The sequence below is a fragment of the Cariama cristata genome, unplaced genomic scaffold (assembly GCF_000690535.1).
Source record: "Cariama cristata isolate BGI_N322 unplaced genomic scaffold, ASM69053v1 scaffold34350, whole genome shotgun sequence".
Classification (NCBI taxonomy): domain Eukaryota; kingdom Metazoa; phylum Chordata; class Aves; order Cariamiformes; family Cariamidae; genus Cariama; species Cariama cristata.
This window is the reverse complement of record NW_009594710.1, coordinates 1-16,585: the sequence shown is the minus strand read 5'-3', so window position 1 is coordinate 16,585 and position 16,585 is coordinate 1. Positions and strand designations below refer to the sequence as shown.

The 16,585-nt window shown below is 37.5% G+C and overlaps 2 protein-coding genes across 2 annotated transcripts; one reads left to right on the top strand and one right to left on the bottom strand.

Annotated features, from left to right (window-relative positions):
• Nucleotides 1–405: 405 nt before the first annotated feature.
• MRPL47 (mitochondrial ribosomal protein L47) lies at nt 406–6,208 on the top strand (the record flags this gene model as incomplete). The annotated part of the gene is made up of 6 exons (XM_009698967.1): nt 406–563; nt 1,131–1,191; nt 2,004–2,100; nt 3,791–3,921; nt 5,364–5,459; nt 5,924–6,208. Coding segments are annotated over 6 exons (661 nt in total), but the record flags the coding sequence as incomplete, so codon positions are not given.
• Nucleotides 6,209–7,981: 1,773 nt separating this feature from the next.
• Nucleotides 7,982–16,372, bottom strand: ACTL6A (actin-like 6A; the record flags this gene model as incomplete). The annotated part of the gene is made up of 14 exons (XM_009698958.1): nt 7,982–8,789; nt 9,408–9,494; nt 10,581–10,676; nt 11,659–11,739; nt 12,098–12,212; nt 12,520–12,581; nt 12,755–12,844; nt 12,926–13,032; nt 13,252–13,346; nt 13,904–14,001; nt 15,000–15,100; nt 15,465–15,639; nt 15,832–15,908; nt 16,294–16,372. Coding segments are annotated over 14 exons (1,344 nt in total), but the record flags the coding sequence as incomplete, so codon positions are not given.
• Nucleotides 16,373–16,585: the final 213 nt, after the last annotated feature.

Sequence of the window (16,585 nt, the reverse complement as noted above, 5' to 3'; positions counted from 1 at the left end):
AGCATTGCGTAAGCGTAGTACGAAGCGTTTCCCTCTGCGTGTTACTGTTTTGCAGTCATTATGCTCATGCTCCCAGCGTGGGTTTACTGCTTTTGCCATTTCGTTAAAGTCAACATAGGAGGACGTATTCTTGTACAGTGTAGCTCAAATTTATTCTTTCTTTTAATTTTCAAATTGTTATTTGGTTCTCAGTATAGATAAATGATAACTCGATCAGACAAGGGGGAGGAGAAAACAACACCGAGATGATATTTTTATGAGGAACTGAACCTGTGCCGTTTCCCCCTCGGCTGTGGTGTGCATCTGTCTGTAGAACCTGTGCCTCTATGAATGAAAGAAACATTCTCATTTAGCTGAATATTATTTTTGTTACCATATATAGTTTTCCTTCTAATTTTTATGCAGATTGATGCTGAATCTATTTCACAAGAACCTAGCCCTTCCCAAGAACCAAGCTGAGCCCTTCCATCAGTTGAAGTTTCTGCATACTACTTTGTCTCGGAAAGGTCTAGAGGAGTTTTTTGATGCTCCAGGGAACTGGGGAGAAAAGACTGTGAAGTCTGGTGAGTTATATTTAGCATTTCTGATAGTGATCTTTGAGCCACTTGTGCTCAGCTGAAATCTTACTCTTTCACATTATAGGAAATATTCATAGCTACTTAAATCTTATTTTTTATATGTATATGTACATATGTATACTTTTGCATCTTTATGCCTGTTAATTTTGGTTTTTCTGTGTTTATGAAAGCAAACAGCTATCATGCAGCAAAATATCTTGCTGTAAATCCTCTGCCTTGCTCTTGAGTAAGAATATATCACAGAAGAGATGCTCTTTGATGAAACATGTGGTCTTACGGAAGAAAAATATTTCATCTTATAGCTTTCCTTATTCCTAGCCTTTTATAAACACAAATAAACAGTGCATGTAACTGCCTTTTTAACATATTTGTATATTCAAAGCAAAGCTGAATATCCACAAGGATAGCTTTCCAAGCAGTAGACTTCTTTTTTAAAAGTGATCCTTGTTCTGTTGAGTCTGCTGAGCCTGCTAAGAGAAGCACTTTTTTTTTTTTCAGATTAAGAGAACTTTGTTCTAGTAAATTGATTTTTTTGTTTTATTTTTTTTACAGGGGATGCATGGAATATAAAGCAGCTAAGGGGCAAGAGTAGTGAAGACTTGCACAAACTTTGGTTAGTAAGTTTTAGTGAAGTAGTTTCTCTTCTTTCAAAGCAGCTCTGCACGTTTCATTAAAATGTGACTAGTGAACTTGTTAGCCGGTAAATTTAGTCTGCCATACAGCTCTGGATGCTTAAGCCTGCTCTGGGCATGGAACAGCCCGAGTTCTGGTACTGCTCGGAATATGAAAGCTGTACTGCCGGTGGTTGTGTGATAGTTGTGTCCAGTACAAAGGGTTTAAGTTTGGTACGAAGAGGCTGAGTTTGAACCCTCTGGCAGTTGTTTGAACTGCAGGGCAGACAGACATGGTTGTAAGTGACCTGTGATGGGGCTAGCCACTAAATTAGATCAGGTTGCTCGGGTCTGCATCCATTCCCGTTTTGAAAGTCTCTGAGGCTGGAGATTGCATCACCACTCTAGGCAACCTGTGCCAAGGCTACACTAGTACTTAATTATTAGTGTGAATAATTTTTTCCTTGCTACATCTTGTCCTTTTGTGCACCTGTAAGAACAGTCTGGCTCTGTCCAGGTAGTGGAAGGCTACTAAGTGTTAATCTCTTCCATCCTTAGCCTTCTTTATTTCAGGTTAAGTAAACCCGTGTCCCTCAGCCTCTCCTTGTACCCCCTGTACGTCAGCCCTCCCCTCCTCACCTCTACTGGGTTTTTTCCGGTTGGTCCGTATCTTTTTGCTTCTTCGTATGAAGCTAGCGGGTATAGGATATGGGATTCTAGGTTGGACAACTGTGCTCCATCCAGCAGGGTGGTGAGTGAGTAATTGCTAATGCATCCAGAAATTATTTTTTAAGTACTATGCTTTCTGATCTAGGTATGTCCTACTGAAGGAAAAAAACATGCTTTTAACTTTAGAGCAAGAATCAAAACGACAACTCAGGCCTATGCCAAGCCCAGAACGATTAGAAAAGGTAACTTTTTCATACTAGCTAAAAATATAACTCTTAAGTAAAATTGCTGAGTGAAAGATGTAACAAGTTTGTAAACTTGTTAAAGACCTTTTTTAAAATTATTTCCCTGGTTTTAGTATATGCATACTGTGCTCAGGCAACAGTGGGAAAGGCCTCTCCACCTGTTACATAACGTTAAGAAACATTTTGCCATCTTCATGCCCTGAAACTGCACTAGAGGATTTCTAGAAACTTCCTGGTAAAACTTCAACGTTATCTCTATCCTTAGCCTCCACAAACTTTTTTAGCTACTTAACTGTTGCCAACTTCTTGCCTCTGACATTGTCTTCTCCAAACTTTTGCCCTGTGGTTCTTTGCTGTCCTCACTTTTGTCATTCCCTCCTTCTTTTGCATTATTGCAATTCTGCTGTGAATTTAATAAATTCTTTCCTCAGTATCTTTACCATTGAAAACTTTACTTATAAGTCAACTGTCATCTCTATGCTTATGTCTCACAGATTGAAGTCTACACCTTCACTGGCCAGTTAAATAGTCCAGCTGTTTGACATGAGAGATATTCTCAGATACCCCCCTGTGTATCCAAATTAATCTGGGAAAAGTTTGAACTTTACATAGTTAATCTGAATCTCTTTGTATGGGTAGTAATTTGACTGTTGTTTGCCATCTCATGTATCTGTAACTGCATTATGATGGCTCTTTTTTATGTCAGACATGGATTTATTTGGTCTCCTAGTCTTGTCATTTCATTACTGTACTTATAAATTTGGGAAGATCCAATATAAAATTCTCCTCTGGATCTCCTAGGGTATCTTGTTCTAATTTACGGTAATATGGTTTCTCACCTGTATTTTGTGATTCCCATTCTGAAGAGCATTTTCTGCTTAGTCCCACCTACACATCCATATTCAGCAATTACGAATCACAGTAGAACTTGTTTTGGGAGAGAACTTAAGCAAGTAGCCCCAACACTTCAAAAGTCAAGTCTTACTAATTGCCTGTTTGGTTTTGGCTGAAGCCCAAGAAAAGTAGAAGTCAAGCACTAGTTAAATACTGTGATTGCACCCAGATGAAATACATAAATCTGCTTATTAAAATTAGCCTTAGCAGCTTCCCAGAGCATGTAACATGTCGCCATACACAATGTGTGTTACAGCAGTATTATGAGACAGACCTGACTAAAAACCTTCAAGTGTCATAGTTTGGTCACGGCAGCTCTCTAATGGGCCAACAGGCATTATTGAGGCTGTGGCCAGACTCCAAAGTGAAAACTAGAATAACAAGTGGTCAGTACAAACTGTTTGACAGAAATACATACACCATACCTTCTATTGGCTTCTTCTACTTCCTTCCCACCCCTGCCTCAGTGCTTTCTGTACTTCTAGCATCAGCATTAGATCTGGCTTTATGCATTAGCCAGCTAGTCTTTAATGAAATACCAGACTGTCACTTATTTTATATCTGTTCTGCTTGTAAGCTAGGTTTTTAAAGTACCCATTCTTTACTGTTCTAGTACACAGGGCTAATTCAGCTGTTTCACTCAGTCCACAACTGTAAGATTACTCATGGTAGAACTCCTAGTGTTTTATCTTTGCTTTTCCTTTAATTTTTTTTTCTTAGATCTTCATTTGAGATCTTTTAAATTGTCAGCATTTTGTTTTGTTGGCTCATCCTGAAACTTTCCTATTTCCAGGTAGAAAAGTCTATGAAAAATATAGACTTGGTTGTCAGAGAAAGAGAAATTGCTTTGAGGCTTTTACAAACTGGCCATGAAAAACCAGTACCTGGCGAGTGGAGACATGACTTCTTAGGACGCACCTACTGGTATGGAAAAGAGAACTTTTTTTCATATGTGTGAATTCTTCTTGTGGTATGTCTCTCTACCAGAAAATCCTTATCTAATCAAGAAAGGATGCATATCCTGTGTAGAAAGAAACATGTTTTCTGGTCAGCATTCAGGTGCTTGATTTTTTTTTTTATGTGGTTATAATTGTTGCTAAATAATTAAATGGCAAACTCTACCATTAATATAACAAAATTATTTCCATGTAACTAATATGACTTCTGTACTCAGAGGCTGTCTGTTACTATAACTACTCTGTAACACATGAATGAACTAGGGAGTAGTGTTCAAGTTGAACCATCCGGACTTCCCTAGTTGTAATGCAAAGTCCACCTATTGGGGGACAACCACCCAAAGTATTGCATGAGACCACACAAACTTCTGTGGGAATTCCCTACTAGTCTTGGCAGATATTGAACTTAGCTAGAAGCTTCTGCCTTTAGAATTATTTATTGTCCAGATACTTCCAATAATCTGTAATTTCAGGTGATGATGCTGAAGGCTCTAGCAGGACCTGCTATTTCATTAACCAGTATTTTACCCTCATCGTATTGGCATTTGAAGCACTAATTACAGTATTCAGTTCTGCAGTAACAGTGTAGATAACAGAAGGTCACATGTTATAATAATGGTGACTTTTCAGCTGTTAGCTATTTGCTTACCCACTAAATGTAAATCAGCAGAGTACTAAATGCACTAACCACTAGATTTACATCTCTAGGGATAAGGCTTCCTTGTATCTCTTTCTGCTTGCAAACACTGTCTCCAAAGAAGGGTTTGCCCGTGTATTTGGAAGTCCAGTCCCCAGTTAAAGCAGGGGAAGGGGCAGACAACGTGAAATGGTCTTTAAGCACATGCAGAAACTCTGGAATACACATAATAGTCGGTCTGACACAATCTGGATGCACTGGAGTCTGTAGGTAAGTCTGCACAGGCCATCTGTGCAGCCCATATGCAAGAGAAACCCCAAACAGAAATAATAGAGTCTATATTTAGAGGGAAAGAATTATGTTCAGGCAGATTTGCACTTGACACACTCAAACACTGGCATTTAAAAGAAAACTGTAGTAGAAACAAAACTCTTTTCAAAGACAGTTTGTTCACATTGGCTTTTGAAAATTTTCTTATGAAGGAATAACTTTAAAATATAAATGCAAAGAATCGCTGTCTACTGGGCCCTCTCTTCAAATATCTGCAGTTTTTAAAGTAAGACCACTTTCTACAGAAAGATGCTGAGCTACATATGAGATGTAGTTGTAAACCAAGCCAGCAATAGAGCTGAAAGTTAATACCCACATACAAATTCTGCGATCTACTAGTCAGACCACTTTATCACTGTACTGTAACCAAGTGTAACTGGTAGAATCCAAGAATAAAGACAAAAGGTACATGTTCTGTACTCACCGTTGTCTGTCTTTAACAGGTACACTTATAAGGAATGGCCAATACCATGGTACTTGAACAAAAAATACAAAAAGAGGAAATTCTTTTACTTGCCTCATGTGAATCACTTCATCAGGTAAAAAGATTTTTTTTTTTTACATTGAAAGTTATTTTCTGATCTGTTCCTCAGTCCTCCTTATTCCACTTTGCAAGGAAAAAATAGTAGTAATCTTGTTGTTTTGTTTTTACAGCTAGTAGATTGAAAATAACACTTTTTAAAATTACAGCCTGCTCCAGTTCTTTTTGCTGTTTCCATCTTAGTTATTAATTTAACCAAGAGACTTGGTTATCTGTGAAGCTGCACTGTAAAAGTAACTTTACATGCGGACTACCCAAGATCTTCCCAGAGGCTGACTTTCTGTAGAATTCAAAAGCAGAAGGAAAAAAAAAAAAATTGCTTTGCAGGCATTTTTGCTCATCAAAAGCAAATTAATACTGAACTTATTAATGACTGGGAGCCTCTATTTGACTAGGGGGCTGACCTTATTAAGGGTGTTACAAGCTATCTAGGAATTTACCACACTGACTTCTTTATTTCAGGCTCAGACGTGAAAAATACTTACGTGGAAGGGCAAGAAAGCAAAATCTAGAGAGGACGAGGCGGAAGGTCTTGGAAAGGAAGTTCCCTCACCTTGCTGTAAAATCACAAAGCCAGTAACATGCTGGAGAAGCGCTGCAAACAATTGCTCGACTATCTTTGTGACTGGAACGTGAAACAAGTTCTGAAACCAGCAACCAACTTGACTGAGCATTCCTGAGAGTCTCCTCCTTTTTTTTTTAATCCCATATTTGACCTATATTAAACTTGTGATCTGGAATTAAAAAGCAGTTTTGGTGCATAACTGACATTAATCCTAACAATTGTTTCTAGAAACATTTGAAAAAAATGATGTATTAACCAGCTGTTATAAAAGTGAGACATACATCATTAACAGTGAAAAGCAGCAACTGGCTGCCAGATGAAAGTGTAAAGTGTAGGGATAGTATTTACCTAGTGTAGTTTAACAAACATGCATTAAAACCAGACAGAAATGTGAGAGCCTCTGAAGCTCATGTACCCATAACTCAGATGCTGAGGGGACAAAGGCTGGTATGTCACCTAAGTTACAGGAGCTTTCTGCACAACAGCATGGGAAAACATGCTCTTCAGTCTGCTTCGAGAAGCTTTTTCCCTGCTTTAAGCCTGGCTTGTTAGGAAGTATGAAATATTTAGCATGTGAACTTTTAACAATGCAGTCTTTTTACCTAAATTTCTACATACCTATGATAAATTAAAACGTTTGTGCAATGTTTCTTTGCAGTGTTCAAAAAGTTTGAAGGAAGACTGGTAATAGTCCTCTATGAAACTGAAGGAGAAAGGTACTGCTACTGCTCTCAGTTAACGGTAAACACCTACTTCATGAAAGCTTTTAACCTTCAGATGAGGTTCTGTAGAAATTTAGAATAAAGTCACAAATACTAGTCTTTCAGGAAGGAAATGTGCTATGCAATATAATCTGATAAAACACTGGAAACTCCAAGGGAACCAAAACTGTAGGAGATAAACATATCTGTCTCCATCATCTTGACCTTCAGTTACTCCTCTGCATCACACAAAATACCCACTTCTTAAACAGAAACTCTTTACAGTGGTGAGAAAACCCCAGAAAGTGTTTTCTCCATATGATGCTAGAACATTCACAGATATTACCATTGTACTCTAATTCTTTTAAGAAAACACCCAGAAGATAAAAGTTGATTAGACATACTGAAACCTAAGCACATGACATGAGAGCTTAAAGTGCATAGTCAGTTCATGAAGAGAAACTAAAAAAGCCTACTTTGTATCTTCACCTCTAGCTACAAGCTGTCCAGTCAATCTTAGTACTTCCCTGATGTCACAGTAACTTTATAAAGCATTGCTCATTGTGGGGTGCTGAGATACAAGCTGAGCTGACATTCCAACTAGATCAAGTCTTTTTATTCCAGTATAAGAGTAGCTGGTGCTGTACATCACCTATTGTAGGAGACTTAAGTTTGCCTCATTTTATGAGAGAAATATGGTTTGTCAATAGCTTTGAAAATCTGGACCGAGCAACTAATGGTTATCATGATAAGACAAAAGCAGGCTGTTTGGATAAATTACTTTATTGTTTGGAGGTAATGTGAAACTGTTTTCAACTAGCAGCCTCATCATTATTTACCCACAAGGTCTTTTAGAATATGAAAAATGTAGCAGTACTGTTTACATATTTTTTTTTTAAATGCTATTTGGTTTTCCACAGCTTTCAAGATAAGGAGCAAAACTTCATTGTGTCCCAATAGACAACATGACACAGTTTTAAATTGCAGCAAGCTTAACAGCAACACAGAACTGCATCTTGGCAGCCAGTTAAAATATCATCCTACTTCCTCTGCCCCTGAGCACACACTCCCCATGCAAAACACAGGCACTTACTGACCCTGCTATGAGTCAGCTGAGGGAGCCTTACCAGCCATAAATGAGTAGTGACTGCCCCTTGGAGTTACAGCTCCCTGTGAAAATGTCAAGCCGCATCCTGAGGTCTTCTATGACTATTCTAGTCTTGGAGAGACAATTCTTTGCCTTAACTCCCCTGACTTGAATGAGTTTTGCTTCTCACCTACATCACAAAGGCATTATATACATTCTTAGAAATCAGGTGGAAAGCACTGATCGTTTACTGAAATGAAATTACTCTGTAATAGAAAATTAGCAAATCAGTGCTTAATAGAACATTCACTACATGGAATGTAACACTTTCATGAGACAATAAAAGCTTACACAGAACTGAGTCACCTATAGTAGATTACTAAATACAAAAACTTTCCATTTTTAAAACAGAAGAGTAACTTTCTCTGCAAGTACTCACAAAGTTGCTCAAATATAAAAGACCAAATTTTATTTTTTGAGAGAGAAATAAGAGCAATTTAAGGCTAAAGTACCAGCAAGGAAGACTAGTATGTGAAAGTAGACAAGAGATTTTTAATAAATTTGCACAGGCATTTGCAAGGTTATGCCTCTATCTTAGCTAACCTGTAAAGCTGTTCCCAGGAAAAGATACTAGAGAAAAATAGACATTTATACAAAATTATAAAATGCTCGTTACATGAATTATTGCTTTCCAAGGGATGTAAACATCCTTTTTCTATGATAGTACCAATTAGGTCTCTCAGAATTTCTAAGGTTTGTTAAAAATGGAACTTGAATTATGCAAAAAATCCAATATAAACTTTCTACAAAAAAAGAGTCCATCCATTCCTGAGTATGCTAAAGCTATAAAACAGAAGGAGCACTGAGCAGGCAGCAGTTTTCACAGTAAGAGGTTTAAGGACATTTTCTTTCTACACACTGTTTCCCTCCTTCTTCATATTCTTGTTTAGAAATCCACATCTGTTGAAAAGTACCCTACAAAAACAAAACAAAAACCCAACAAAACACAAAACACACACACAAAGAAAAAAAAAAATATCAAAAACAAATGGTTAAGTGAAACATGATTAGCTTTTCCTAGGAGGAAAAACAAGCACGTCTTTACATTAAATGAGGTAAGAGGACTTGACCTGGTTGACTATTGTCTCCTTTCAGTTTATATTGCTAGTGATTAACCTAAAGGCAGGAAGTTGCAGTACCAAAAGCTGATTTCAGTCTCCCTTTTCCCATACTGCTAAATGAATCCCCACAAACCATTTCAGTGCTCAGTAACTCGCAGAATTAAGCTCAGGAATATGAGGCTGAAGCAGGTTTGCTACTTTCACGGTGTATACACACGTCATTTCTAGATACTGTATTTCAAGCCCGCACCTTGCTGTTGTTAAAAATGGGAGAGTGTGGCAAGTTATTTTTTGATTCGAAATGCTCATGATGTCTCATTTTTTAAATATATTCTCTTCACCTTACCACAAAGATAGACAAGATTATGCTTGCTACAGTAGCACAAACTCTGCAATGCACACTTAAGTGGAATTAGATTTTTGGGTCACAGTGCTGCTTAGCATAGCAACATAGTAACGCAAGTTTACTAACCAAAGAAGCCAAAATCGAACCACCAATCCATGAGCTGAACCTCCGCTCCACTGTTGTGTTGTTCGCTATCAACTTCAGGCGCATACTCTGAATAGAAAAGGAAGTAAAATGAAAGAACAATCAAATGACAGGCTGGTGACCTTCAGGGACAAGAGAAGGACAGCACAAGGAACTTGGTTTATACACCAACACGCAGGTGAAAAAGGTCAATTTTATTAAACTTGCAATAATGCTCATCTGCCCTGTACTTAGAATTCAAGAACAGTCATAGTTGAACACCTGTGGCTTTTACCTTGTCTCCCAACAGGGAGCAGCAGCAAATGCTTAAGGCTAGAAATCAGGCAGGTAGAGATCAATAATACTCACAGTACATAGTGTCATCTGACACTGGGCTACTTAAAATGTGCATGGGGACTAAAATGTCTTAACGTTGCTGAACTTAATTCATCTAGTCCTTTTCAGACCCATTCATTCCTTTTGCTTTCAAAATGCCTTGTACCAATAAAATCTTTAAATTTCAATGGGTTCCTCCTCAGCTATTATAAGAAGTAGGAACTACCTTTCTGTTTCTTATAACATTCATGATTTCAGAGTTGCTACAAGTAGAATATTTTTTCCTGAATATGAATATTCAAGAAATATAAGCTATATGTGCTCTCAAGAACACAGGTGTAAGGTATTAATACTTTCTTTGACATCAAGGGACTAAAAAAATACAAGTATTTTAAATCACCAGGTTTTATCTATGAGTAGGTTGACTTGTCTGTAGAATCCAGGAAGAACAATTCCCATGACAAAGTGACAAGACCTTAGGCAGAATGACTGAATGTGCCTCAAGTTAGTTGCAATGCTTCAGAAGAGAGGCCATCAAGGGAGATAGTAACTGTTGCTTAGGGACAATTACAGAACTTAGAATCACAATCTGAAAGCAGGAACGAGAAGTAAAATATTCAGACAGCAGTTATAAGATCTGCTGGAATTCATTTCATCTAAGAACTTTTCAAGATTTCTTTCTTTTCTTTAGAGAAGGAGGAGATTTCTTGCCCCACAGAAATCTCTTCAGCTGTCAGGTTCCTAACAAAAGTCAAAGCTATGATACATGCTTGTGTATTTATGTGGCAGAAAAGCAAAATGATAAGTAACTCAATGCAGTAATTTAAAGAGTTGTTTTACCGGTGGAGTTTTCTGAGACAGCTCCCTGTTCAATCTGTCTGTGAAGCTCTGTATTAGAGTGTTTCCTCCTGCTACAATCACACTGCCATAGAGGCCCTAAAAAGAGAATAAGCGACCTACAATATTAACTCTGAAATCATTCTGAAAACAACTGTTTCACAGAATAGAGAGGAATGGCACATGAGTATATACAATCAACAGCAATAATACATCACTTGATGCCAATGATATTACCTCTCCAAATCCAATTATTTTTAATCACTTGAAAAAATCTCAAGACAGCTTTAATATTAAACTATACAAGGAAGACAGAAGCCATGTGATTAATGATTCTAAATGATTTCACACAGTATTTTCTACTACGGAGAACCCTACACCTACAAATATCTCCTGTATCCAAACTGTTGGTTTTCTTACAGCGGGATGTTCCAAGCACAAAGGAAAATGCCACAGCACTGCAACAGTTTTCAATTTCACTAATGCTGCAGTTGGTGAACACAAACCATGGCCTGGCCTACTAAGCCTGCCTGATGTGCCACTTAAGAGGGAAAATTTTTGAAACAACCCCCATGCAGTCCGTATCAAAGCTGAATATTTTCAAATTGACATCTGATAAAGTTAGAACATAGTTTTAAAAAGAAAGTATTCCTTTAAAACCTCTTTTCTTCCTTCTACTCTCTACAAAAGTTCCGTATGATTGTTATGTTTAGAAAGTATATCTGCCACACCCAAAAATCTGAAGATAACACTCAAAGTTACAAGCATAAAATGCTCATCTGAAGCCAATCCAATGCACATTATGCAGTGCCGGCCACAAAATCTGGACGGTGGCTATTTAAATATACATAGAAACAGTGAGTAAAAGTAAAAAAATCCTGATTCAGCATTTTGTAACACAAAAGAGTAATTGTACATATTCCTGTATACGTATATGTAACATTTAGAGAACTATTCTAATGTGTTTATCATCATCCTAGGAAATACACATTTCTTCATCAACAGTGTCCTAGTTCCCAAAAATTGTATCAGCACAAAAATATCCATGCCTTAAAATAATATGTGTCTGACTAACACTTACCGGCCTGATGTCTATATCACACATTCCAACGCTTGTTGTGACAACGTGGCTCACGCCCAACATCGTGTTACCAGATAAACCCTAGAATTAAAATTAGTAATCTACACATCGTCACTTCAAAAGAGCAAGGCATATAAAAGCCCCGAATAAGTTGAATTTACAAGTATTACTAGAGAGGGAGCTAAGCTTTTTTTATGAAAGGAAAAAAAAAAAAATTTCCTACTTTTCCATTCAGCTCATCACCACCCATTTTGAACTATATTTTGTCCTTCGCTTGCCCAACCTTAGTACAACACAGGCACATTCTACCCCCAAGAGAACCACACAGTGTAAATATACACACACAAATCATGAAATTAAGAGAATCATACAAAAGGAAGCCATGTGATAATCTAGTAATTTAAAGCCTTCCAATTACTGCATATGATAGTTGTTTTACCTTTACGTTAGAAGGGTCAAACAATCCCTCAGGAATTTTTAGGCGCTCAGCACCAAAGTCACAGTTATAGCCGTTGGGGAACTCGTAATGAACTGTTGGCATCTGTGCTGCTACCCTGGAGCATCAGTCAGAAAGTAACACACTGAAGTGCTATGTAAACAGCATGCTAAGTTATCTAAGTAGCACTATAAACTAAGGTTTCAATAGGAATACTGTGATTTATATGACTTACATTTTTGATAATATTTATTATTATTTCATGCATCTTGGAATATTAAATAAAAAACTATCAGCTGGATGTACACTATATTTCTACTTTCAGAAATAAACAGTTTTTATCTAAAAACCTTCTGTAACAAAACCAGCCAACTGCAATGAACAGGCTAAGCACCCCATGCACAAGAAGGAAAACAGTGACATACTGTTCATCATAGGTTGAATCTGATACTTGGAGGACAGAAGCTTGGAAGTCCTGAATGACACACTATGGAGTTAAGAATAACATGGTTATAAGAATTTCAGTCTTCAATTTTATAGAATTGATACTGACTTTTTAAAGATTCCCCAGTTCAAGAGGAAAATCTGATATACTTGCAAACAAAACTTCTTCATAGGATGCCTAAGGGAGTTTGAGAGGGGGAGAAATGACCTACTTACATTACACATGTAGTTGTGCCAAGACCTAGTGACCTGGGGTAACTTCTCTTTTCTCTTCCAATTTGCTGGCGACCCCTCACGAACTGCCTCCTGAGATTGTAGGAAACGTGATCATCAGTTAACCACTTAAGCCTCTCCCCAAAGACTTACTAAATAAAGTTACTTTCCCACCTTTGAAGCAATCATATATGGAGGAATTATCTCTATATTCATTTCCTGAAACAACTCCCGGCACTGCATAGTAATAAAGTCTCCTGCAAGTGGTGATTTTACAATACCTAGAAGACAAAAAGTGAACCAAAACCCCAAAATACCCCACCAACCTGAAAAGCACCGAAATCACAAATAAACTCTCCCAACAAACTATTTGTCAGTGAACGTTAGGGGTTTTTTCCATATTTAAGGGGATACACAGATTTAAAAACAATAACAAAACTGTAAAAGTAGAAACCAAGCTCACTTGACCTTGATACTACAATGCCCATGAAAATTTTTACCTTGCTGAAGTACATATCCATCATGCACTGGAATAGCAGTGGTGTGTGTTGCTCCACTATCCAAAATGAGACCTGTAGATCTCCCATTAGCAAAACTAGCCAAAATGATTAAGGAAAATACTGTAATTTTCACTTTAGAAAAAAATGTTGCCATACAATTACAGCATAACTAGGAATGAGGACCCCAATGTGTTATTCCTTGGCTCTACAAAAGGATTTGCTGTTTTCAAGTGCGTATTGTCTTTCTATGAAGCGCACAACCTCATAGACAGAATGGCATTTAACTTCTATCTGCGAACTAACTTGAGCTTTGGGCGTACAAAGGTGAGATTTTATGTCAATACTATGCAGCAAGCTCCAAGTACATCCAACTCATTTAGACTCTGAAGCTGAAAACATGTTATTAGTTTAAAATAATTACAAACACTCATCTTAAGGCTATGGGAACTTCAAGCTCTAATTACTGTATTTAGTAGTCTGGACAGCACCATTTCAGGTCTACAGCTGTTATATTTCTACCCGTGGTAGGAAAGAAAAAAAGTTAGACATGTTGTTATACTAGGAATTGCCTAGAATAAGTTTACTGTAATTTCCTGAGGGGAAAAAAAAAAGGTAAAAAAAAAAAAAAGCAGTGAATCGTTCCGAAGGATACGCTGTTAGAACAGCAGTTTTACACAAGAAAAAAGCAGGGATGTTGTAGTGTTCAAACATCAATTCCGTCAGTTTTTCACGCTTTGCTCTAGTATTCCACTAGAAGAAAAAAAATAAACCAAACCACAAATAAGTGACCAAAATGAAGATATGTTTATCTTGAGGATCATTAGAGCACACTAGAAGAATGCTAACATAATAAAGAAGTAATTAGAATTATTACAGCCACAGTTTCAAATCATACCAAAATTCTAGAGACAGATTTCTAGTAATTTACGTCTTTAGAACCCTTTTTATTCCAACTCTACTACAATACATTATTGGTTATCTATCACACAGAATTAAAAGTGTCATACACTTTTACTGTTACAACAGAGATTTCTTCACAAATCTACAGTTCTTCTAGTATCAGTCTCTCAAAGAACTCCCCAAAACAAATAACATACCCGTTTTACAAGGGGAAAGATACATGAAATAACTTGCTTAGCTTTTGTATGGCATGTCTACCTTTTGTATTCTTACTTTAAGATCTGCCCTTCAAATGCTAAGCATTATTAAGTGACAGAAACCTTGTCCACATATTTTCCCAGAAATTTGTATTCATCCACTTCACTTACCTTACACGGCCATTTACAGAAATGAGGACAGAAAAATTAAAACTTTGCCATTATAAATATTATTCTCTGTCATGTAATACTAGTTGTAAGGCTGAATGAAGCAACAGATTTTCAATAGCATTTTATTAAGTTAACTTAATACATAATAAGACATCCAAACATCTTTTTGCTTTTATTCTAGGCAGAAAAGTAAGATTTCTTTTTTCATTTCGACATCTGTTTGATAAGTGAAAAACAATAGCACATTTTAAATGCTTTCTAATAAAACTCATGCAAACTATTCAGAATTGTTTTCTTTTTTAGACATGTTTCTTAAACAAGTTACTTTCCAGAACCTGCCAAAGTATTTTAAAATTGTTATTTCTGTAGCTAAGTTTAACAGTTGTAACCTACAAGCTGACTTGTCCAAGAGTAATGTTTGTAGAGTCAGCAAGAAGATATAGTTAAGACTTATGAAAATGCAAAGCTGCTTTTACTCACTGGTGCTTCGGACATAAGGACAGGATGCAAACTTGCTTCAGATTTAATATGCATCTTGTAAGTGTGATCCAAAATTGCCTGGAAACTATCCCAGTCTTCAACTGTAACAACATTGAAGTGAGCAGATTAGTTACCTCTAACTTTTGTTCCTTTTCATAAATATGTAAAGGTTTTCCAATGCTTTTTTTGCATAAAGCCCTTTAGTCAAAAGCTATCCTCAGCGGACATACACCTCCTTTAACAGCTTTGCAGAATTATCTTCACCTGTAATCATCATGATCATAACATTTCAAGAATCATACTGAAAGTCCACTAACACTGTAAACCAACTATACTTAACGCAATTTGTAAATCCATTCTTACAGCTTCTGTTGCCATACACAGCATCTGTTTACATGAAAGCTATGACTTTGCAGCCTAGCAATGCTATTTTGAAAACAGGTAAAAAAAGACAGAGCACCATACTCATTCCATTTTTCAAAGGTGAAATGGCCTCCATATTTTCCCTTGGAACTCTCAGGGCATTGGTGTCTATGTAGTAAGTCGGGCCCCCTTGTTTGCCTTTGTCACCATCTATCTCCATCAGAGTGCTGCCATTGTCCCTTTCTAGCACCACACCAATGGCTGTTGGAAAATCAACCTGTAAGGCAAAAGGTAAGCATTATATGAGAATTATTAATGTTTTGGGTGGTTTTTTGCTCATAAATTCAGAACTTTCCTTATACAATACAGTCAGAACAAAACCCAGGGTATTCTGAAAACTCGTAACTAACAAACAAGACCTAAGGTATAAATTCATGTTGCATTTCCATTGAGTCACACAGATTCTCACCTTTGGACAGTCCTCTCCCGCATAGCCTGCTCTCACTGTATATGAGCCAATATCAAAAACAAGAGCCCCAACTTCATCTGAAAAAGATGGTTAATAAAGAAGCAGTGAATGATTATTACTACTACTCTACTACAACCCTGACCTTTCCCTGACTGCTGTCCGTTTTGCTTGCAAAAGGAGAAAAGCAAGTCAAGGCATCTTTTTCAAGGCAAGAAAAAACTTCTCTATTCAGAACTTCAGGTACTGGAGAGCTATCAGAAGACTGCAGACAGGCTTTAACTGGGACATTGCAATACCTTCCTTCGGCATAAATAAAAAGAAGCGGGAGAACACAGTTGCATCTAAATAGATTACAAGATAAAGCTTTCAAAAAAGCACTAACTTAACAGTCACACGAAGCCAGGTGAGCCCAGACTTGCCAGGGATGATCAGAATTAGAAAGGTGGGACTGAAAACACCAACTCTGTAAGCGAAGGCTGCCACACCATGAAGCACCCTCATCCTTGCGGGCCCCGATCCTCGCCAAGCTGTTCTGCACGTCCTAAAGAAGACCAAAGTCTGTAACAAAACACCTGGACTTTAGTCCTCACAGAGGGGTGTGCAGAAGTGCTCTGGGAGGAAACCACCCTCCAGTTTCGAAAGCGCGGGGGTCTTCTCGGGCCACTCGGCACCCAAGTAGCGCTAATTCAGCCCAAGCCCACGGCTTGGCCGGTATCCGGGGAAAGCATCCCATCGAAAGGACGCCGGGAGGGTC